Source organism: Pteropus medius, unplaced genomic scaffold (genome assembly GCF_902729225.1).
Source record: "Pteropus medius unplaced genomic scaffold, Ma_sr-lr_union100, whole genome shotgun sequence".
NCBI classification, from domain to species: Eukaryota; Metazoa; Chordata; class Mammalia; order Chiroptera; family Pteropodidae; genus Pteropus; species Pteropus medius.
Genome location: NW_024351729.1, coordinates 6,200,027 through 6,224,709, shown reverse-complemented (window position 1 = coordinate 6,224,709; position 24,683 = coordinate 6,200,027). Strand labels below are relative to the sequence as shown.

Sequence of the window (24,683 nt, the reverse complement as noted above, 5' to 3'; positions counted from 1 at the left end):
AGAGAGAGAGAAGGGAAGAGAAGTGATTAAATATAAATGGAACAATTGGTAATTGTTTTTAAAGATTGATTATACTTCTTTGATCTATCAAAACCTTTATTCAGTTAGAGGAAAAAAATAGATTTATAATTACATCTATATGTTATTTGTAGAGGATTTAAAAACATTTCTTTGGTATAGCATTTTATACTCAGTTGTTATTTTTTTATTTGGATTAGGGGCATTTTTAAAAGACTGAATTATCTAATATAGATGTTAAATGAGAGTAAAGGAAACGTAACTCATACATTCTGGGAAAAAAATATTCTGTCCTCGAATATCCATGGAAAGTAGATCTGAGCAGAGAAATGCTGTCACCACAAAGGAGTTCCTGGGCTAGATGAAAATTCACTGCAACTAAATGAAGGTGTTAACCTACTTAAAGAAAAAAGTTTTACTCCGAAGGACCAATTAAAATTGGTCTTGAAACAAAGAAAAGGAATGGGTCGTTTTAAGCGTTCTTTAGCATGGTGTGCCCAAGGCTGGCCTGGGCTCTGCAAACTAGCAGCAGTAGGAGCAGTAGTAGTTGTGGAGATGGTCATATCAAAATAATTTGAACTCTGTGCCCCTAAAGTGGTTTATTTCTAGGGACTTCGTATTTGCAATTAAGGGTGTAGGTGCCAATTCTCTTTGGTGCTCATACCTCTTACAGTATTTCTCCTCATCCCGTTACTGCCCTCACATTCTAGTTCTGCTCTTCAGTGGCCCATTTCCCAAGGTTATTTGTCAGAAGTGTGTACTAAGTTTGTCTTAATTGATGGTTTAGAGTGAAAAAGTTTAGTAATAACAGAAATGCAAACCTTTTTACAGTGAGGTCACATTAACAAGAACAATTTTCTTACTGTTAATTTTTATCATTGTGATCTGAGTACTTGCTCCTTAAAGCAAGATTTGCTGCTGCCTCATCTTTCCTGAGGCCTCAAGAGGAAACTGTCACAATATTTTTAGAAAATGTCCCATGTGCATAGCGACATTTTTAAAAAACATTTTGAATAGCTAGACACCTTCTACTCATATGCCTAAATTTTGTTTCCTGTAGGGTCCAACTTTCCCTGCCTTCTAAGTGACCAATAGCTAATAGAGAACATTTACTTGTGAAAACATAAGAATCCCTCTCCCCATCCAAGCAGCTCTGAGAATTACAGTATCTTTTAAAAGAGAAGCAACAACCAGGTTTTCTAACCGGGAGCAGTGGCACAGTTTTGAGGATTCTAGGTCAAGACAGGTATGATAAGTCTAAATCATTGAGGATTCTGGGTATATCTGTTATTATTAATTGTGTTCAGCTGCAAGTAACAGAGACCCAACCACAGAAATTTCATCAAATAAATTCACAGGAATTTATTTTTGCCTAGGTAGCAAGGAGCCTGAGGGTCATTCAGGACTCAAAAATTCATCATGGTTGCTTCTAGCTTCTTGCTCTGCTGTCTTTACTTAGCATGTGGTTCCCCTCCAAAAAGAAAGGTAGAGAAAGAACAAAAGGATTACTGAGTCTGTCCTCTTATTAATTAGAAAAATAATAGCTTTTCCAGAAGTCCTACCCAGTAGACTTTCAGTTTCACTGGCCAGAACTAGGTCACATGCCACCCTTAGCTACCAGGGATTCTGGAGAGGTGAGTTTTTTTTACTGGGCAGATTGTGGCTTGGGCAAAATTGGGGTTTTAGTTGGCATGGAAGAAGCTCAGAGCATAGGCAGTGCGCGGGATCTGCCCTGAGGAGCCAGCCAGTCACATGACATCTTTCGAGTCCAGTTTTAGGTGATTGCCTGAGTGCCTTCTAAATCTCAACAGCATTGCAGTTATATTTTTGTGATGAAGTAAAGTTGTGTCCTTGCATCGTGTGTCTAGGAGTAGAGGTGGTGACATGGTGGGTGGTGCCTTTCCATTCCTATGAAGAGCAGTCACTGCTTCTTGGCCTTTCACAAAAAGAACCTTTGACTTATAATATGCTGAATGCAAATGGCACAAAAGGATCATTTCTCCCAAAATGCTTTGGCTTATCAATATGATGAAGCCAGTGGGCCCCAAGGATGACCACAGACAGAAATCCCTCCGAGCTGGATTATCCGACCCCTTATTTTGCCTCACTTTCTGTTTCTTTTATACTCAAAAGAAGAGAGATTTTTCTTCTCAAGACTATTCCCTTGGACTTGGGACCTTTTCTCTATTTTTTCATTTTAAGTGTAGCTCTTGCTTCACCTTGTCTGGTTTATTCCAGCTCTCAGTTAAATTGTATCTCTAATCTTTCCTCCTGGGAAAACAACTGAGGTACACCGGACTTAAGAGCCAGTGTCACTATACACATATTTGAGTGCCTGTAAAACCCTAAATGGTCTCTTTTTCATGTTTTTAGTTTCATTTCTTATTCTAGTGCTCTAAAAGAGCTTCAAACTAAAGAGATGTGAACAAGTTACAAAGAATATGACTCCCTTCAGCCTCAGGGTGGGAATCAGAACCTGGGCAGCCAGAACATCCCTGCCTGCCATCGGAAGTTGTAAGCGTCTCTTCCATTTACCCCGATATGCCTACAAATATTACGATTTTCTCTGTGCCATGAGTTTGGAAAGCTTGGAAAGTGATGCTTTCAGGCCTATTCTTCAGATCTGTCCTGTCTCTCCAGACAAAAGCCTAAACTTGCCTCTTTCCTTTTCTTGTATTAGCTCAAGGTCTAGTGCCTTAGGCATTTTGTAAAGATTTTCCTAGCAGACCTGATGACTTGATTGGTATCTCCTGGACATTGTTCATGGCAAACCTGGACTATGTCTTGACTCAGTTTCATAGCTTAATGTCCCGTTTTGTCATCCTATCTTCTTTCTTATTTTATCCCAGCTTCACTATTCTTTTCCTTTTCATCAAGGATTTTATAGATGGGAGTTCAACCCCTTTCTTATAATATCAGCCCATCACTGAAGCTGCAGCAGCTGTACCCATGGTTCTTTGCAGTTTTATCTTTTGGCAACATCGGCCAATCTGGCCAAGCCCAGATGCTATCTTTCCACCCCACACCCTATCCTTCTCCCCAATTCTCCCATATAAATGCAAATATAGAAATTCAGGGTAATAATCTGCTGGGAAGGTAGTCATTAATAATAGTGTTTATTAATATTTTCCTTTTATCTTTTTTTGCATTTATTTTAGAACTGTGTCTTTGAGCTAAGGAAGAACAAAGAGATTATAATTAAGCTGAAAAGTGTTTCTTTGTTTGTTTTTCAGATGAGAATTCTCCAGCCAACTTCTGGGATTCTAAAAATAGGGGTGTGACTGGAACACAAAAAGGGCAAATTGTATGGAGAATTGAGCCTGGGCCTTATTTCATGGAACGTAAGTAACTAAGTGTGAAATATAAGTTTGTTACTGAACATTGCATAAATACATAAAAATCTATGGAGTCTTTTCTGAATGTTATTTTAAAAGTTTTTGGCTTTGATTTACATATTTATGCCTTGTGGCCCCAAACTGGAAAATATATTGTTTTAGAAAATGCTCATATATTACATTTACATTATGAATTTATGATATATAAATTATGTATGGTTATATTAATACTTTGCATATTTTTGTATAGCCTTATATCTACATTTGTAGTTAATATGTAATTATATTAGTTTTAGGGAGCAGGAAAAATAATTCAAGATTGAAGTTAAATTTAAGAATTTAACTTAACTTAAAAATTTTATTTGGTAACTTTGCTATTATTTTTCTCAGTAGCAGAATAACTTTAGTATTTGGATCCTGGCCTTTACAAGTGTAGATAAGATAGTCTTGGGTTGCCATAGAGGTCAGTTTACTAGGAAACGGAAATGGGCTGCAGATAATTCAACAATTATGCATTTGATCTGATGTTACATTTATTTGTAAATATGAACTCATATATAGTACATGGTTCACAGAAATATCTCATCCCTTTTTATTTTGGATAAAGGGAGCATTTATATTTGCCACTAATATTATCGAGAATATAATAAATACACTTTTGTGATGTAACTAGCAGCATGAATAAATAAGTGATTTACTGGTTGGTCCAGGTTAACTGCTGCATTCATTGAATTTTTCTTTAATGTAGAAAAAAATAGGCTCTTTAAAAATTTTCTGAGTTGTTTAGCTCTGTGTAAGAATTAAGTTTTATATGCAGGATATTTAATGTTAGAGAGAATGTGTGGATACCAAGGATGGTACTTACTGAACCTTAAAATAAAAGGTTAGATTTGATAAAATAGAAACCTGTTGTAAGCATATCTTCATGGAAGCATATAAAACTTATATAATATAAAAAGTTATTTTAAAAAATTAACATCTATTACTTTGAATTGTCATTAAAGGCATCAGATAATTTCTTCCACATTTTTCTGATAGGTCAGCATTCTAGAGCTTTATCCTGTTTCTGCCCCCTAAGGAATATTTTCTTTTCATAGTTCAATTCCTTGCTAGATTCTTTCTTTAAACCTTAAATGGAATGTAGTTTTTAAGAGAAAATGCTCACGGAATGTCAATAAGTGATGAGGAGAAAGCAGTTACACACAGCACAATTCTAACTAAAATCATAGCATATAGGGAAAAAAAAAGGAAGGATATTATCCAAAATGTGAACAAGGGTTGTTTCTGGGGGCGAGATTTCAAGCGGTTTGTTTTTTCTTGCCTTTTTCTACTTTTCTTTAGTTTCCAGCATTGGCCCAGCAGTCATAACTATCTAAGTTATGAGAAAATAAGTGATAAAAGAGTATGGGGGAAAATCGAATAGGAAATGGCCAGGTTTACTCTCAGTGTGATTCCTCCTTTGAAAGAATCCCAGAGTTTAAGAGGTTGATCTAGCAGAGAAATATTGCCAACTGAACTTCAGAGGGAGAGATAAAACAACCTTCCTATTCGCTCCCAAATGCTGAAGACTGCTCGGAAGGATTGCCTCTTGATAGAGTGTGCAGATTCATATTATGAGGCTCATATAATCACCTGGGAAGAAGTCAGTATCATATGCTGCTATAATCTGGAACATTATGTGTGGGGGAAAAAAAACAAAAACCAAAAAACATTTACGAGTATTTCATTTGCCACAGTTGATTTTCTTTCTCCCCTCAAAAGTGTTAGATGTTTGTAATGTCCTGGCTGATTAGAGTATAGAAACTATCACTGTCTCAACAAATGTTTTTCTTTACTACTCACTCTAGTATTTAATAGAAATGGGCTTGACGTTGAAGCTAGGAATTGGAAATGAAGAAAAAAGTAGGGTTTCCTTTTCTTTTCTCCTCTAATTTAGCATTTCCACCTTAATTCTTCCTTAACAAAATTAGAGGTATTGTGTTACATGATTTCAAAACTAGAAATATTTAGTAATGTATTTTTTTAGGGACTGAGAAAATTTGTAAAAGTCAATGTCCTAGATAGTGAATAGGAATTATAGAAAGATTTGGCTTTATAAAATATTTATCTTCATTAATCGGAATGAGGCCTCCCCCAACATACATCTCTATCCTTTCAACGTCCATTCAATGGAAAAACCTCAGGTGGTATTTATATCAGTGCTAAGAAGTATATATAGTCCATGTTTTTTTAGACATCTTTTTTTTTTTTTTTTTAACCCCATGTCTGTTTAGAGCAGACCTAAGGGGACTTCACAGCATAATGAAATTTTGCTTGATTCTCTGAGCTTATGGTGTGGAACTTTAAAAAAATTGAGAGGTCGGGTGGGGTAAGTTAGACAGCATCTATGTTTATGTCTGTCATCTATATTTATATCTGTCAGCTCTGCATTGTTTTTGGTGTCCATAAAATCTGCTTTGCACAATTCAGAATAAGTTTATTTTATAGTTTTGGGGGTTCTAATTTGTCACAGGGATTGAAGATTTTTGTTATAGTAAGGAATGAAATAACACCCAAAATGAGTCAGCTAGCAAAGTTGGCCTCGCTATCAATATCCTACAAATAAAAATAAGCAGTCATTTTTTCTCTCATAGTCTGTTACCTAGTTGACTATTTAGAACCTTAGAAAAGAAGAAATGGCATCCTAACTTGAAAGAGTCCAGGGAAGATGTCTTATTGAAAATGAGCTCCTCCTCCTTAACCATTGATTTGATCTTTGAGGCACCGTTAAAAGCAGATTCACAGACTGCTCGTCTCCAGCATTTAGAGTGTGATACTAACAAACTCATGCCCACAGAACGCCACATTCATGCTCATCACTGAGCTTGTTCTGCTTTGACAGGCCTTGTGAATGTTCTTGCAGAAAATGTGCTATTGGTCTTGGAAGAAAGCAATTGGAAAAGTAAGGTTTACTCACATCTACACAGCTATGGCTATTTCAGTAGTAATTAAAAACCTGTGTTAGTATTCAGGAAAGTCATTTATGGAGTAGTCTCAGGGAAATGAAGTAATCGTAAAGCTAGAATTCCCGCATAGGTCATCTTGCTCTTCTTCAAATGCAGCGTGCTAATAATTCCTGCTTCCCTGCTTTTGCCACTCATTGCTCTAACCTCTCTACCCCCATCTCTCTCATCTGTAGGTTTGAGTCCTGCCCTGTTTGTTTGTGAGGCTTTCTGACTCTGCCGTGTCCTCACCCATCTTCTCTGTGGTCTCCACAGCCTTCTACCTTTCCTTTTTAGTGTTTGTCTTCGGTATTTTGTCAGTCCTGTGATTCTCATCTCAACAGCTACACTATAAATCACGTGCTACTCCAGAAATCTTTCTTTGATTCCCTCACACTGTCTGGCATAGTGTTGGTCATGTGTGTTGTGGTGGATACATGGTAAAAATCTTTTGCCTGATGTTGCTAACTAAATTTTGAATCACTGCTTAGTGATTAACATACATAATGGAAAGACTCAATATTTTACCTCATGACAGACTTTTTTTAGTGTTTCATTATTGATAAGAAATGTGTAATAATAAAAATCCCTAAAAAAGGATTTTTTTCATCATTATCTTTTTCTTTTAAAATAAGAGAACTAAATACACTGTAGGACCTTGTTTGGTACAGTCAGTGGAAGATTAACTTCTTTGGGAAAATACAGTGACTTTAATAATCCAGGTGATTCTCATAGGCTAGGACTCCCTGGGGCTGCCCCTGAGTGTCATTGCCTATATTGAATGACACTTTGGGAAAAAAGCATTTTGTAGTGGCACTTCAGTGTCTCAGACGCTCTCTATATAGAGAAATTCCAGTGTCCATGTGTTTTATCTTTGACACATTCTGGCTTCATTGCCTTTGAACCTGTAGTTCCTTTTCAAAATCAACAACTGACATTCGTATTGCTTTTTATCAAGTTCAAATTATACACACACACACTATACATGTATAACATACATAAAATACAAACATATAATATACACAAAAATACATATCTACAGATTTGTGTGTATTTTGGTATGTATATGTGTCTGTATCCACAGGATATATATCCATGTATATCTATATCTACCTATATCTATATCTATCTATCTATCTATCCCTACACCTACACCTACACCTGCACCTACACCTTTACCTATATCTATCCATCTATCCACATACTGGTATAAATATACATAAATCATTGCAGTTTTTATAGTTCCTAAATTTGATCTCTGTCTAGTGGCTGCATTTGTCACTTGGAAATTTAAAATAATGTAGACCCTATCACTGCATAGTCTATGACAGTATTTTATCATACTTGTTAAGCTGCTATTTCCACGGACAGCTACAACCTACCTACATTGTAGGGGTTAGGAGTGAAGGTTTTGGAATTGAACAGATTGAGTTTGAGTCCTGACTCTGTCATTTCCTGTTTGTTTGACCTTCTGCAATCTTCAGCACTTAATCTGCAACATGGGGACAGGAATTTCTGCCTCCCAAAGTTGGTGTGAAGGTTAAATAACAACATGAGCCGAGACATAGCACTGTGTCTGGTACATCGAGGAGCACCTCAGTAAATCATGGCTAGTCTTACTCATTTCTACACTATTTAAATTTTGGCATGTTGTTTTTGTGCATTATTTTTCTAATATATTTGAGATCATTCTTAGAACATTCCAGAGACGTATATAAAATGAAATAGGAAATGGCATGATCAATCTGTTGTTTCTGATCGGAAAAGAAGGGATAGTTTAAAGAGCCATCCATGAGCGGGATTTTCTGAGAGGTGGTGTGGCTAGTTTCTTCAGTTTATTCCTAAATGACTTGTTTCTATGTTTAAATTATTGCTTTTCTCCAATCGATTTGCAGCGGAGATAAAAATCTGTTTTAAATACTACCACGGCATTAGTGGAGCCCTGCGAGCCACCACGCCCTGCATCACCGTGAAGAACCCTGCTGTGATGGTGAGTGCCCCTGGTTGTGGGGCTTCCGCATGAAGTCTCCAGGGCCGCGATTTCTATTTTTGCCTGTGCAGCTCTGGCTGGGTTATGGGAACAATGAAAAAGGAAGTGCAAGACAGCGTGGGCGCCGCTTTAGTAAAGGAAATAACTTACAGGCTGGTTTACCTGCATTTACAATATAAATCAGTGGGAAAATATGATTTGATTTATAACAATTCTTTATGTAGTCAACTCTTCAGAGAAACCACCAATGAAGCAAATTAGTGAGGGCCCCACCATGGGAAGGTTTTTAAACTTTGGGTGACAAGTTGGTAGGAAATCATGACGCTGCAGCTTATGTGAATTTAATTTACATGAGCTCAGTGGGTAAAGGGAGAAAAATAATGATTTAAATAGTGTGGATTCTACCTGCCAGGTCAACTTAAGCTTTTACCCAAAGAAAGAATGAGATGGGGATCATGAATATGCTATTTCCTCAGGAAACCTTTAGGCTAGATCCCTCTCAATGCTGAGTTAGGGCCTAGTGCCTAAAAATGCCATTTTTTTGGTATAACATGGCCACTCAGTGAAGGCCAAACCTCTTCACCAGGTCCTCAGCAGAAAGAAAGAGATATTTAATTTAGTTTTGGAGGATATCGGTTTTGTTGGACTTTTGAAGGAAAGTATGTCCATTTCCAACATGGTACTTTCCTAAGGATTACTTTTCACGATTTTGTGATTTTTTGCTCTATCCACTAACGTTAGGTTCTTAGAGTTTCACAAGATGTGCTCCATTGTACATGGGTGGTTGGACTCAGATGGTTGGAGAGAGTCTAAGAGTGTAAGATACATAAATCATTGCAGTTTTTATAAGTCAATAAAAATTATGTTGTGAAATTAGAGAAGAAAAATATTGCCTGCCATAATATGAAATGTTCATAATATTGTGTGTGTGTATGTGTGTGTATGTACATTTATAGATGCATGCATTTTTAGATATAGGCAAGTGGCCAGGTTGACACCCTGAAATTCAGAAAGTAATCTTTGCAGATAGCATTTTACAATTGTCCAGACCCACAAATGCTGTATCATGCAGTCTTTCCCTTTCGTTTGTTCATTCAAACAAATATTTTCTGGGTGCCAGCTAAGTAGCAGACATTTTGCCCACCACTAGGGATGAAATGATAAGCAAAAACTCAGTCTTTGTTCACACTGGTCAGCTAGGGGAGAGAGACATCAATTAAAATACATTTATTTGAGAGGAAATTACTAGGAGAGGAAGTAAAATGGGACTATCAGAGCACATGCTACTAGGATTTATCCTGATCAGGAAGGACTTAGAAGGCTTCCCTGAAGAAAGTGTTTGCAAGACAATCTAAAGGATAAATAGGAGCTACTTAGGTGAAGAGAGAGAAGGAAGAGCATTTTAGGTAGAGGGAACAATATGTGCAAAATCTTAAATATCTAAGTACTCTTCTCACATTTGAATTATATTTGAATACACATTGTATTAAACCTGGTATAGGATATAAAAAAATAAGCCACATTTACTATATAAAGACTTTGGAGGCCACAAGGAGAATAACAATTTTGGACTTCAGACTCTGCCGTGTCACATAGTAAGCAGTGGAACGTGCGTTGATTAACATTGTATAAAGAAAAATTATGAAACTACAAGTGTGGGGTTGTAATAAAACCTTTGAAAAATTAACTGTGTGTGAGATTAGACAATAGCTTTCAAACATGATTTTCTGGATTTATGTTTTTTTGAGACTTAAGCAATTTCAGTGATCAGATATCACAGAAGTGAGCCAGCATTCACATCTTGGTGACCATTGATCTCATTCCATTGATTTTTTGCATTGATATTACTCTGTCAAATCCTGTGGATAGTTTGGAGATAATTAATTTCCTTCAGACAGGTTTTAGAGCACCTTAAAAGTTTCATTGATACAGCACTGGCAATCAGAATAGAATATTGTGGTTCAAAGGCTAATAGAATTAGTGGCCAGTACATTTCTGACCAAGCTTGAGTCTTAGCATCCAAAATTGAGAGGTCGTGTCATATGAACACTTCATTGTGGGGGGTGAGTGCTATATTTGTATTTTACTCAGGAATATAACATGTGTTGAGTTATTGAGACCGAATAACAACATTGATATTCACAAAGCCCATTTAGTATGATTATTCCATGACCAGTTGCAAAGAATAGTCCCGGAAGAAATAACTGAGTAACTCTATAGGGTAGGAAATAAGCTACCATCCTAATCATATGGTCTCCTTTCTCACATATCCTTTTGCAGTGAGTCAAAGATAAAAAACATTGTGTCTTCTCTGTCATTGGCACTTTGACGTCATTATCATTTATCAGAGTACACAGTGATACGTATCTCAGACACTTGGAACAGGAAATCCTTTGGCTTCAGGGACAGATAAAGGCTACCATCACTCACTACCATGTATTGTTTCCATACTTGGTTGACAGTGTTGCTTCTGGGTTTTCCTGGAATGAATCTATGGAATGAGTTTATTTAAAAAACTCTCTAAACAGTGAGTGCAGATGTGTTTATTATCACTGATGTCCCTATATCTAGTGGTAATGTTTGGTCTTTCCTGGCTTTTTTGTCATCAGTGATGAAATTGAATTCTTTCAGTATTATTTCAGATGAGCGTTTTGCCACAGTTGTAGTAAAGGAAACTTTATCTCCGAATTCTGTGAGAATTGTTTCACATTAGCTTTTTTCCAGAATGAATTACATTTAAAAAAGAGAATTCAGGGACATTTTCTTTTGTTTCTATAATATCTTATAATATTTTAAATAGGTTTTAAATAAAGACGGACTAGAGTCTTTTTGGTCTCATTTAGCTCATTTAGCTTGAGTATCCCTTAGCAGGAGGAGATGTCGTGTCTTTGGGGGTGGTACAACTCATGGAGCAGTATCCATTTAAAGGGAGGCCATGGTTTATCAGATGTCTGGCTTACCCAGAGCACAGGAGGGGCAGGCTGCTGAGGGTCTGTACTATGTCGCTATTTACCACTCTATAATCTGGGGTTTTGTGTGGTTAAAGCAGGATTAGATTGTGACAGTGATCAGTTGTCTGACCAGTTTGCTGTTATCCCTGCTTTAGTTAACCTGGAGGTGATGAGGCAGAGGGATATCACACAATATAGTACACCATACATATCTGTTGAGTGCCAACTCAATGTCACCAAGGAATTGGTTTTTTGGATAGAATGAAATAGGAGACCCAGATGGTACCCTAGCATATTTGCAAATGACATGTGAAACAATCAGGAAGAAGTGTCACAGGAAATAGTTTGACTAAGTTACAGGAAGTAGAGAAGGAAGTAGAAATTTATATTTGAAAAGAATGGAATGGAATTTATTTTGAAAAATTTTCAACTTTTCTTGTATTAGTGAAAGTTTTATTTCTTTGTGGCATATGATTTTAATTGGAGTGTGAGAGTGCCACAAAGATAAGATAGAAGAGCTTAACCTAAACGTTAGAATTAAAATGTAGTTTCTATTTCCCAACTATTCAAAATATATTCTGCTTTCAATTCTGTCCCTTACAGTATTGTGGACTTTGTTTTTTAGAGAACCATGAAAGTCTTTTTTACTAGTGTACCATAAATTGAGCACTAATTGTACATAAATTTAGAGGTTACATCTGCTATGTGGTTAAATCTGCTATAAGTGGATTCAAGTGAAACATAATTTACTCAAAGGGTTTTAGGAAGAAGCTTCACAATACAATAATTAGTACAATAGCATTGGAGAGTTTTATTATAACTAATTATAATAGCATGTGCCAGGTACCTGTAGCATAATCAAATAGGAATCTGTGTAGGGCAATGGGACATCCACGTGGTCACTCAGAAATATTTGGTGAGAGGATAATTTTACATATACATGGATGACTCTGATATAAATCATCTATTTAGTTTATTCCAGGTTTTCCCAACAAATCTGAAGGAATTTGATGTTTAATTTTTAAATTAAATAATGTTTTAATATAGTAATAGTAATATAACATATTTATTACATATTAACTATGTTCTTATCAAAGAAATAAAAGGACATAAATTAAGTTGATTCATAGCCCAAGGAATTTGGAAGCTCACGTTGGTTTCATTTTGGGTAGAGATTAAGTTTGAGTATAATCTTTTCTCTCATCTCTAAGAATCTGCATTTGTGTCTCAATTCCAAGATTCGTAGCATAGGAAAAGGTGTATACTAAATACATGTTTGATACAAAAATCATCCTATTTGCAAACATACATGGTTCCCTAGGATGGTTGAGTAGCATCATACTCCTGTGAAAGTGCAGATTCATGTTTTCTTTCTACAGATGGGGGCAGAAGGCATGGAAGGAGGTGCTTCGGGCAGTCAGCATTCTCGGAAGCTCGTTAGCTTTACGTTGTCAGGTAAGGATGCTTTAAGCATGACGTCTAGTTTGAAAGTGTGCAGTTTCACAGGCATAAATAATCACTTCTTTCTACACATTATCATATATGATATGTAAACGAGTTATTTAGTTACTTGGGGGGCGGTAATGCCTGTGAAATTCAAGTATATCTCTACCTTGATAAAATTAGATTATCGATATAAACTCAGAAATTATTTCTTCTACCAAGTGTTCTGGTGATAAAAAGACTATAGCTACATATAGTTACTTTAAAAAACTGTAATGTAACATGTGTTTTAAAAACCTGTAATATAAGGTGCTAAACTCACTGCAGGGCTTTGATAGTTAGTTGGAAGTAATTTGTACTTACCTCATCTAGAGATTGGAAAAATTAGGAGAGTAGGAGAAAAAAAAGCCAAGGAATACTCCTATTTCTGTGGAGGAATACACAGAAAAATTGGAAAGTGGATGAGACTTTTTTTTGGCTAGTAAAATATTCTGATTGCTTTTTTGTTTATCATAGAACCAAAGCTTTTCAGGTTGTGACTGGAACCGTTTCATGGTTTCTAAGATTAATTTAGTTGAAACTAGCAATTAAAAAAAGAACAGAAAAAAATCAGCATTTACCACCAAAAGGAAAGATTTTTTCATAGATCATCGGTTTATACAACCTGAAAATTTTTACACACAAAATACATACACCTATGTATGTGTATACTAGGTTTTAATGTGAAATGTATTTTACATGTAGGTCACTGTCAAAAAAAGTTTGAAAGCCACTGGTTTTTAAAAATTGTCAGTCATAAAGTCAAGAATACTCCAAGAAAATCAGTATTTGAAATGGACTTTTAAAACAGACAACTGTACTACAATACATACCAAAAAAAGTCTAACAGATGTCTGTCACTGTAAGATGTTTTGTTTCCATTTTTCCATCAGTGTAGTGCTTCTGAAATTTAATTTAGATTTACTTTCTTGGTTGCAAAAAAATGTGAATGGAAATAGACATTCTCAAGAGTGAGAGTTAAAAGGCTAATCTTGAAAACAGACATTGCAATGATGCATAATTATCACATAAGACAGAAGCGTGCACAGTAGTTCATTGTCGGCCGATGGCCTTCTGAGTATCCATGTCTAGTCTAGCATGTTCCTTCTCCCCGCTATGAGATTACTTATTATGCAAGCCTTTTTTGTTTTCTTTCTTTGGTAAATCTCAGAGATGGTAAACTTGTGGCTTTTGGTTCAAATTTGGCCAATAACTGTGTTTTGGTTGGACCCCCCAAGGTTTAAAAAGTATTTAGAAAGGCACTTAGAAGTGCTTCTACCTGTGACACTACTGCCCTACCTGCCTTATCTGTCTGTCTCCTGAAAACATTTCAGTTGGCCACCTGTGCCTTAGGCCTTCACAGTCCTGAGGGGCTGCAGGTGCACATATCCTTCCTTTATAGCTTGGGGAGAATTAGCCAACCTCCATGGCCCAGAAATTTAATTTGACCACAAACATCATGGTTTTCCTGTGATGCATTTCCTGTTCTTCCAAGCGAGCAGTATCATTCTAAATATGACACACATATTGATTTTGACTTCATAGGGGTGTTAATTAACTCACCGTGGGAGAGTGACCATCTAGAAGATGAAAATCCCAGGACATAGCAGGAAATATGCTTTGGGGCACAGCCACATATTTCTTCTGTAAATACAACTCTTTCAGCATTCCACCTTAATACACATAGCAGCTAGCTAAAAATCTATTTCCTACCATATAGTCAGATATTTGCAGATGGTATACAGAAATGGCTAAAATCATAGAAAATGAAAGCAGTCTTATAATGGTAATTCTAAAAAAAATTATCTGGTTGTAGCATATTGATAGTAAATGATAATATGTATCTAAGAGTATTTAAGCACTGTGGAATGGCTGTCTGCAAATGCTCTACTTTTGATTATCTACGGATAAGTAGGAACACAAATAATCAAACTCAACAGCAGAACCAAAACTGTGTTTTGATTATTAAACTTCTCTTCCAGGTAAGACTTTAAACTAGATATTTAACATGTTATACCTTAGTGACTTTGAGTCCTTCATTGGTCTTTTCAAAGATGTAGATATTGATGAGCAATAAAATATATTGAAGACAAAAGAGAGAAACAAGAACAGAAATGAGATGGCTAAAGAGGATTGAATAATCGGACTACAGATAATTCGTAGTTTATTGTATTTATTAATGAAGATTTATTTGTACAGGGTCCCTTGTGGAGAAGTTTGATATGAGGGTTGACTAACAGTGGCTTCTTTCATCATAGTGGCTTAATCTTCTGGTGGAATTCTTTTTGTTCAAAGGAATGTTTTACATGAATAATTTAGCTCTGTCAGACTTTGTGGCAGCCATTTCTGTTCATGTTACTCTTCTCATTTACTGCAAAGAAATCTCTTTTTAGAAGTAGATTTAATATCTGAAGAATATGATTCTTCTGTCTTTGAGTCTGAGGCCAGCATAATTAAGAGAGGTAGGAAAATAAATAAGTAAATTTCATTTTTCCTCTCCAGGCCATTTATGCTAAATAAAGCCAAGTGAAAACATGTAGCATTATTAAATTGATCGTCTGATGCAAGTGCTGTATTAATAATGACTGTTTAGTAAGTGCCAGGAATGGGAACTCTACGGCTAATGAAATGACAGTGGCTTCTCTGAAGTGCCTGTTAGATCTTTTCTCATCTTTCCCTTCTCCCACTGGTTTTCAGATCAAAGACCTTATTCTCTTTTATGCAGTATTCTTAACATAAGGTCATCTTGGTTAAATTTTCAATCTTTGTCAACATATTAACTGCTTCCCTCTACTGCCTGTTATGCGTCATTAGACAGACCTGGTTTGTTTGCATCATGCAGATATCTAGGCCATAAGTTCTTGTTGGCCTAGACGAGGAGGTGAGCCCCCTCCAGGGAGCACTCTCTAGGGAATATGGTTCTATGGGCAGCCCCAGGCCAGTTCTGTCCTTCTAAGAAAGACTTTGTATTTCAGAAACGAGATTGAGTAGGATAACCTTGGTGACCTCCCATAATTTAGGGTCAGTCTATAGCAGCTGTTCCCAACCTTTTTGGCACTGGGGACTGGTGCTCCTATGAGATTCTAATGCCTGATGATCTGAGGTGGAGCTGAGGTGGTAATGCTAGCATTGGGGAGCGGCTGCAAATACAGATGAAGCTTCACTGGCTTGCCAGCAGCTCACCTCCTGCTGTGCAGCCAGGTTCCTAGTGATTCCGTGGGGACCCCTGCTCCACAGGGTCTCTTCCCAGATGATCTGGGTAATCCAAAGATCTTTGAAGGTTCAGAGGCCAACTGCAGAATTTCTGTCTGAACCCCAGGTCAGGACCTCCCTAGACTGATCATAACTGCATAAAGTTACCTAGAAACAGTCTATTCTTCCAGAAGCTTTCAAGATCACTTGGCTCTTAGGCTGTCCTAATTCAAACTGACGTTCTCAGTAAGGCATTGAGGACTCAGTAAAGCCAGCTTTATTTCCTGACATTTTATATTCACTGGTCTGGCCATTTAAAAAGTGTCCATCTCTTCACTAACTAGACTTTAGCCAGAACTTTCATCAGCTTGTGTAGTGTGAAATAACAGCTGGTGAATCTCAGATGAGTTAAGGGACATTCATCAGATATTTAAGTTACTTAAGAGGCTATTGAAAAAGTAACCTAACAATTATTTAATATAGCGAGCAGGTAGCATTCAAATTTTAAAAATATTTCCAGTCTTTCTTTTTTCCCTAACATTCATTATATTTATAGAGCATATACGACATTTTAAATGTGGTACAACTGACTGTGTGCATTGAAATTTCATCCCCAATTAAACTTGGGTCAATTTCATATACATACATAGAAGATTCATTTTTCTTTTATGAAGGATCATATTGGTTTTCTTTTTTCGAATGAACTGTTTACTAAGGATCTCTCTCAAGACAATGTTTGAAATGCCGGTTGCCAAACCACATAGAAAAAGCTGGTGAAGACATACATGTTAGAATCAAAATGGTTCCCAGGAAGTCACTTTAGATGTGTAAGGTGGTAGTAAAAGTTTGGCTTCGTTTTTGCAGCCTGTTAGGAGACCCTTCTGCTGGGATTAGTCATAACCCACTTTTCTTCATTTGTCAATCATGGTATGAATAACTTTGTTATTGTTTTGCCAAATAGTTTCTGTTTAGACCTTCCTGTGTGATTATTTAAGAACAAATTGTCATTGAGCTGCTTGTCCTTCTGTCCCTTTTCCTCCCTGTCTCTCTTCCCTCCCTCCTCTCTGTCTTTCTCTTTCTTTAAAGATCTAAGAGCAGTTGGGCTAAAGAAAGGGATGTTCTTCAATCCTGACCCTTACCTTAAGATGTCCATTCAGCCAGGGAAGAAGAGCAGTTTCCCCACTTGTGCCCACCACGGACAGGAGAGAAGGTCTACTATCATCAGTAACACCACTAATCCAATTTGGCACCGGGAGGTAAGGTGATCCTCATGGGTCTTCTACTTGTCAATTAGGAAGTCGGCCAGCTCTGTCTCTTTCCTCTAGACTCTGTGCATCACTGAGCTGTTTATGGGTATAGGCAAGATGGTTGAGGTTAGGAAGAGGGTACACTGAGAATGAGATATTTCCTTCCAGCAGTGGCCGATCTAGGATGAGGCATGTGAGGCACTCACCTCAGGTATACAATATAAAGGATGCCAGAAGGCTCAACGATCACAATAAATACTTTAATGCAATATTTTTTAAAAATCAAAATCAATGCAAAAAGTTCACGATGAACAAAATATCAAAATTTGAAGTAAGGACAGGATCAGTAATAGTGCCTTGTGGAGCCGTATCGAACCTTGAGACAGAAGGAAAAATCAGTGGTAAAAATCAGAAAAATCTGTCTTTCTTTAAAATTTTGATATTTTGTTAAAGCATATATTCAGTACAAATTAGAGGAATTTCTCTGCCTATAGGCTTTTGCAAATGTTTCTTGGATTTCTAGATTTCAGTTAATTAAGCGAGCCATTCAAACAGTTGTCACCTCTAGTGAAGCCAGATTGTGTTGATGGTACTTTAATCTCCATAATAGCTACATTATGCTACCAGTCATCTTAGTGAACCATATCAGTGAAATCAAGCAAAGGGTTTTCTCATTAGCACTACAGAAAGTCAAAGAATGAACAAAGAGACGTCGTTTCTCACCTAGTGAACAAAGCATGAGCTCTTCCGCCACTTCTTGGGGCTCCAAGACACATTTCACATACTAGTATTAGAGTGTTTCTGGGTAAAGCTTTATTAGCATAGGAGTTACACAATTAATTAAATTATCTCCTAAATGTTTAATGACAATAATATGTTCTAACAATGTTGTAGATATATTTCATTGGAGAGGGAGATAATTCAGGGGATCTAAAACCAATTGGAGAAAAGATGTGGTTATTTGAGACTAGCCGACATAGGATGTTTCTCCTAGGCAGTTCTTACGGTTGTTTAAATAGTTAAATGCACATTCATCTGGTTTTATGAATGCTCCTGGTTTTAAAGACTAGTATCTACTATCTCCAAATTGTAAATAACATTTAAAGGTGTACCACCTAATTTAGAAGCCTAGAAGACAACAATATTTTCTCAGCATGAGCTCTAGAAGGCATATAGTAGATATAGTAATGACACTAGCAGTAACTTTATTTCCTTCGTATGTAATATTTGCAAAATTCTTAACCATGTTACCAGGGAAAGCCTGATAAGTTGGAGTGTAAGGGATGAGATTATCATTTCTCCATTTTTATAATTAAGAAACCGAAGCTTAAAGTGTTTATGTACTACTAATCAAGGTAGAAATAGTGCTTAAATTTATCTCTCTTATTCTAAGCAAGTGGTTTTCTCATTAAGCAAATAACTAAACTGTATGGCCCTTTGGAGAACTTTAATTGTTACAACTAAATAAACTTAGTGATCCTTAGATGTAAAGCTGGCTCACCCTTTCCCATCACTGTTGTTGTGTGGATACTGTCAGAAAAGAAGGGAAATTATTTGGGTTAGATTCTAGGCTCCATCACTTACTTTTCCTGAGATCCTCATTGTTAAAAAGAAAATTTTACCTTTGTAAAGACAAAATGGAGGTAATATATCTGAAAGTCTTTGTAAATAGATAAACCTCTTTATATTTATTTTATATCCTATTAATATCCAGTGCTATTTTCTCCAATGATATTCTTAAACAAATAATTTATCTTAACCTCATACTTTTATCTTTCCGTCCTGTATAAGAGGAAACGACCCTGAGTGCCTTTTAAATTAAGTAATTTCCATTTAAACATTGTTTTATTTTAATATTTACCAGGGAAACCATCATATTCCATAGATGTTCCCACTTTAACCACTAAGTGAAGCAGTGTTTTAATCTATGTTGTGCAACTCAAAATACCATGGGATCAGAATTAAGATTGCCTTTAGTCAAATATATTGATTAATTCTAAACCATTCTATAATAAGATATTAAATTTAAAATAATTAAAACACAATAAATGTAGTGAGTATTAAAACTGTATTGTGCACAATATAATATTTGATAGCATCTCCTAAAACTGTTGAACCATGAAGGATTGGATGATTGAAGGGGCTTCCTTTGTCATGTAGATCCTTAACTGTTGCTTTTTATTGTTGTGAATGTTAATGATTCTAAGTGAATAAAGGGTTGACAATAGCTGCAGATATTTCTAGCAATGTGGACTCTGTGTGTCATTTGGATTTAAGAGACACCATTTTCTATAATAAATGATATAATTTCATATTTATCTTTTTTTGAATCAACATGTTATTTGTTTTTGTTTTCAGAAATATTCCTTTTTTGCTCTTCTTACTGATGTCTTAGAAATTGAAATTAAAGACAAATTTGCCAAGAGCCGTCCTATCATCAAGCGTTTTCTGGGGAAACTAACCATTCCAGTCCAGAGGCTGCTGGAGCGGCAAGCCATCGGGTAATAAGCCCTCACTTGCAGGGATCTTGGTGAGATTAGTTTGTATAGAAGCAAATGAAATGATACTTTCATTTTCAGTCCTAGGACTTTCTTACTTATAAGAAGTGATAACATAATTCTTTTAAAAATGAGGGTGCTTGTAGACTCATTATAATATTCAGGACAAAAAGCACTTTGTTTTAATTATATACCTTTTTTTTTGGTATCTATCTTTTCTAAGATATACCTACCACTCGCATTTCAACATCAAATGTCATAGTGTTCTTTTTTTTTTTTTTTTTTTTGAGTATATTGAAATCTTGCTATAAAATCCTCTTCCTAGATCAGAATGCTAGTGTCAGGTCGACACCACCTTAATCCTTGGTCAGTCCCATCTGGAAAACTTGTTATTCCTGAAAAACAAAAACCATGGTGTTTTGGGGCCATTTAAAACAAAACCTAGACTCTAAGGGGGTATTATATATTATAGTAGAGCTGTGAGACATATGCATTCAATCAAGCAACTAAAATTTACTTATGATGTCTGTTTTCTTTCTGTGAGCTTTTTGTAAGTTGCGAATAAAGTAGTTAAGAAATCAAAACATGCCTCTCTCCCTTATTATAAATGGTGTATATATTTTTACATGGTAGGTACCAGAAAACTCAGTATCACTGGTGCTCTGAGGTGACACTAGGGGGCAACTTCTTGGATCTTTTCCATTGTAGGAGAACATTATAAACATAGGGTAACAGTAGTAGCAGCAGCAGTAGCAGTTATAACAATAGTAGTAATTACAGTAGTAGTAAACAAAAAAGATTCCAAGAACTTACTTTATACCGGGAGTTAAGTACATTATACTCATTAGCTCATGTAATCTTCTCAAAAACTCTGGAAGGTAAATAATACGATTATACCCATTTCAGAGATGAGGAATCTGAGGCTAACAAGCAAGGGGTGGAGCTGAGATTTGAGTTCAGATCAGTCTGGTCTAGAATCTTGGCTTCTCTGAAACATCTCAAGGACCGACAATAATGTGATATAGCTGGAGCTGAGCGAAGGGCATCATCCATATTCACTCTGCAGCTAATTAACTATTCATCATGGTTTCCTTGAGCATTAGTTTCCTCACCTGAAAAATATAGCATTTAGACCAAATGATCCCTAAGGCTCTGTAAAAATCTGAAAATAAAAAATTCTAATGGATTCTAATTTTCTGGCCATTAGAGACCATGGAATTTGTGTTTGATCCAGCCCACATGAAGTATAAATATTGTCCTGAAATTCTAGCAGCCTGTCTTATCTGATAAAAGCTAGGAAATCACAATTATTTTTAAGGATAACAATTACTGCTTCCAGTAGAGATAATGTACTATGGGAGGTTTTTAAAAATTATGTTTAGGATTTATAGAAAGTGAAGATTTATAAAGAGTGAGAAATAACTATGGGAAACATATCTGCCAATTAATTTATATAATTATATAATTTACACAATATGTATGATATTTGGTAGAAGTGTCAATTTTTGTATGCCAGTAAGAATGATCAATGAAAAATAAAACCTTGTCAGTGCTTCAAACTGTTGTTGACTTGCTGGCTTTTCATTTAGTCTTTTAAAGAACTGGACACATAGAGAACTGCCAGTCATGGATTCCATGTACTGGAAAGAAGTCCAGTATGAATTCATAAATATCAACATTAAAAAATATTTCTGTATAAGTACATTAAAGGCATTTTCTGATATAGATACTTAGGGATTTGCTTTGTTAAATAAGAATAATACATACTATATATTTGTATATCAGACATTAGCATCTAAGTATATATTTCTGATCTGATTATTGCTTTCCATCTAATAACTGATACATCTTGAAAAATTCTGAGTTTTCATTACTTATGTGTTTCGTAGACTACAACTATCTGAAGTAGTTGAGGTTTTACAGGATGTGGTTTTATAGGGTGAGCTAGAACTCCTTCTGAATTACCTATTTTGAGAGCATTTGTTTGAATTTGACATTTTTCAGAGTGGCCTGCATTCTATCCAAAAACGCACATCACTTTCCCATGCTTTGTCAATTGCTCTGATTACATCAGTGAGAAAAAGTCTCAGGTAGTGAGAGTTCTTTGGTACTTATTCTTTATAATTATATATCATAATAGTATATAACATATTGTTCACAATAATATATCACTGCAAGAGGCAGGGGGAGTCAGATGTGACTGGGTAAGAACAAGAAAGCAGGTGAATCCTTTAACAGGCACTTGGCAAAGGAGAAAGACTTTGACTCTGAGTCTCCAAATACAGAGGATTTTTGGTATTTGTAGGTTGATTAGTTGAATTGAGTATTTTGTCTGGTTAATAAACAGCACAAATACCTGTTAAAATGTTTTTTTTAAGTAAAGAGTCTTATTTGTAATTAATTTATTCAAGTGTGTGTGTGTGTGTGTGTGTGTGTGTTATACATATAGTGTCTACTAAATGTTTAGCACTGTGTTGGGTATTGGGGATATGATAGTGAGCAAAACAAATAGATGCAGTTTTTTTTCCTTACAATTCCCACTAAACATTTATTTCCTAGCTAAAATCTATCATTTTTATAAAGCTTCCTTGTCAACAGCAATGATTTATTGGTCAAGGAGGAGGATCAGTTTATTTTTAACAAAGAAATAAAGATTTTATTATTCCAGGACTGAATGTCCAAAGAGATGGGTGAGGAACCACAGTATTGAGAGCAGATCCACGTAATTTGCTGCTGGGTTCATGCTGTAGTGGACAAAGATGGAGCACCTGTGTGTGTCAGGCACTGTTTTAATGTTAGAAAGACAGGGGTAATAGAAAAAGACACCTCTGTTATTATGCAGATTATGGCCATTATATAATATTATTTGAATACTAATGTGAAAGCATTTAACATACCTGTACTGTCTAAGACAGGTTACAGATGCCTATGTATTCCTTTACAGAAAAAAAATATTAAGTACCTGTTTAAGTAGAAAAAGTATTATGATAGCAGTCACATTGAGGTGAGCCACGAGTAGATATATGTCATTAGAATGCATACTATTGAAAGCAGCCTAGAATCACTGAGAATGTACATAAAGGAGATTGTGATATGGTGACAGCAGAGCAGGGGCTTCTGTATCATTTGAAGCTATGTTCTAATCCTGGTTCTGTTTCTTAATTGTTGTCTGGCCTTGGGCAAGTTACTTAGCCTCCCTATGCCTTTTTTTCCTTCTCTAGAGAACAGGGCTACCCGCTACCCTCCCAGGGTTGCTAGGAGGATTAAAAGAGATGATGCATGCAAAGCTTTTAGCAGAGAGTAAGTGACACGCAATAAACATAAATTTGGGGGAAAAAAGCATTTTAGAAGCATCAATCAAGAAAAAAATTATTGCAGTGTTTCTAGGGGGAAAAAAGGTAAAGGATATAATCATTAAAAATTTCCTATGAAGTCAAAAAAATTCGTAAGAACTGAACAGGGATTTTTTATTAGCATGTGCAATTTTAAACAGATAACATCTCTTTATAATTGTACTGAGGAGGGAGAAAAGAAGAAACAAATAATTAGGAAGATTAATAATAGCTGACAAGAGGCTCTAAATTGTACTGTGTGCAAACACTGGGTAAAGGCATTGTCTTCCTCCTGAAGTTGACAGTAGAGGGCAGTGTGGGAGCAGAGATGGTACTACACCTTCGGTTATTCTCCTTAATTAAATGTAAATCAGATTCAGAAAAAAACGTTGCTTGCTGCAAAGAAATGATGTAATTGCATTTGACTTTGATAAATAAACATGGAATTGAAAAAGATGGACGACTTTGTCCTTGAGGCTGATAGCTTGAGCCTGGGGCCAAGGTGGGGCAGGAATTGGGCAGGCCCACTTGTGGTCCCCTCTAGCACATCTCCAAGTGACTCATCTAGCTTCTCCAACTGTCCCATCAGTATCACTAACAAGCCAGCCTGAGAATCAGTGATGGCCAGGCTCCCCTACAGTGACAGCCAGCAGCTCCAGCCCCCTTAATTTACAGGTGAGGAAGGTGAGGTTCAGCAGCTCCCTGCTGTTCACACAGCTTTCGGGGTGTGGCCTGTTTTCATGCTGCTCTCTCTTAACTCCTAGCTCCCATTCTTCAGAATATGGCAGCACAGTGCCCTCCATGCCAGCATGTGATAACCCTTACCTGTGCATATCTTTTGAAAGCTAGCTTCCTATTGAGCTCAATGCTAAGGAACCAGGCCCTCTATACTTTTGCACCTGAGCCCAAAAACACCTATAATTTTAGGACTTTCACAGCTCCTTGATGACTCAAAATGCCCTTTACCTGGTCACCCTTAGCAGTAAGAGAGTGAATTAGTGCCCTTAAAAAAATCATATAATAATACTATATTGCATTTTCTGCTTTTACTAATAATTTCCCTTATGACGAGATTTCTCTTTATCCCTGGATTTGTAAGTATTCACTTGTGCAAATGAATAATATTACACTGGACTCTAACATGGCTTTGAGCCTTTTATTTTCTTATGAATCTGAAAGTTTTAAAAGAAATATGTGTGATTTGGGGGGATGGCTTATGGGAAGAAGACAAAGGCTGACACCAGTCTACTAAAAGTGAAAATCATTTCTCTTCTTGCAGTGACCAAATGCTCAGCTACAACCTTGGCAGAAGGCTCCCAGCTGACCACGTGAGTGGGTACCTCCAGTTTAAAGTGGAGGTTACATCTTCTGTGCATGAAGGTGAGATATCTGTATAAATAAATCACTGTAGGAAAACTTGTTAAATCTTACTCAGTTGTCAGTGTGCATTTCAATAGAATCAAATTTGTGCCCTGTTCTGAAAACAAAATAGCTATGAAATGATTACCTGCTGGAGTTCTCCAAGCAGATATGAAAAAGCCTGTTTATCAAAAAATATTTCTTAGGTTTATGCCTGCATTTGGAAACTGGGCTGTAGAATTTCCAGCAGTAGTGAGCAAATGTACCCCACATGTCAGATTGACCAGCAATATACTCA

At 36.2% G+C, this 24,683-nt stretch overlaps 1 protein-coding gene across 2 annotated transcripts in view; it reads left to right on the top strand.

Moving 5' to 3' along the window:
* HECW2 (HECT, C2 and WW domain containing E3 ubiquitin protein ligase 2) overlaps positions 1 to 24,683 on the top strand; it is a 318,168-nt gene that overhangs the window by 179,420 nt on the left and 114,065 nt on the right. For both annotated transcript variants that reach the window (XM_039844303.1, XM_039844304.1), the window contains 6 exons: positions 3,252 to 3,359; positions 8,230 to 8,324; positions 12,655 to 12,730; positions 17,036 to 17,205; positions 19,555 to 19,697; positions 24,306 to 24,406. In XM_039844303.1, the coding sequence (XP_039700237.1) occupies positions 3,252 to 3,359; positions 8,230 to 8,324; positions 12,655 to 12,730; positions 17,036 to 17,205; positions 19,555 to 19,697; positions 24,306 to 24,406 (693 nt within the window). The remainder of the gene's footprint in view (positions 1 to 3,251; positions 3,360 to 8,229; positions 8,325 to 12,654; positions 12,731 to 17,035; positions 17,206 to 19,554; positions 19,698 to 24,305; positions 24,407 to 24,683) is intronic.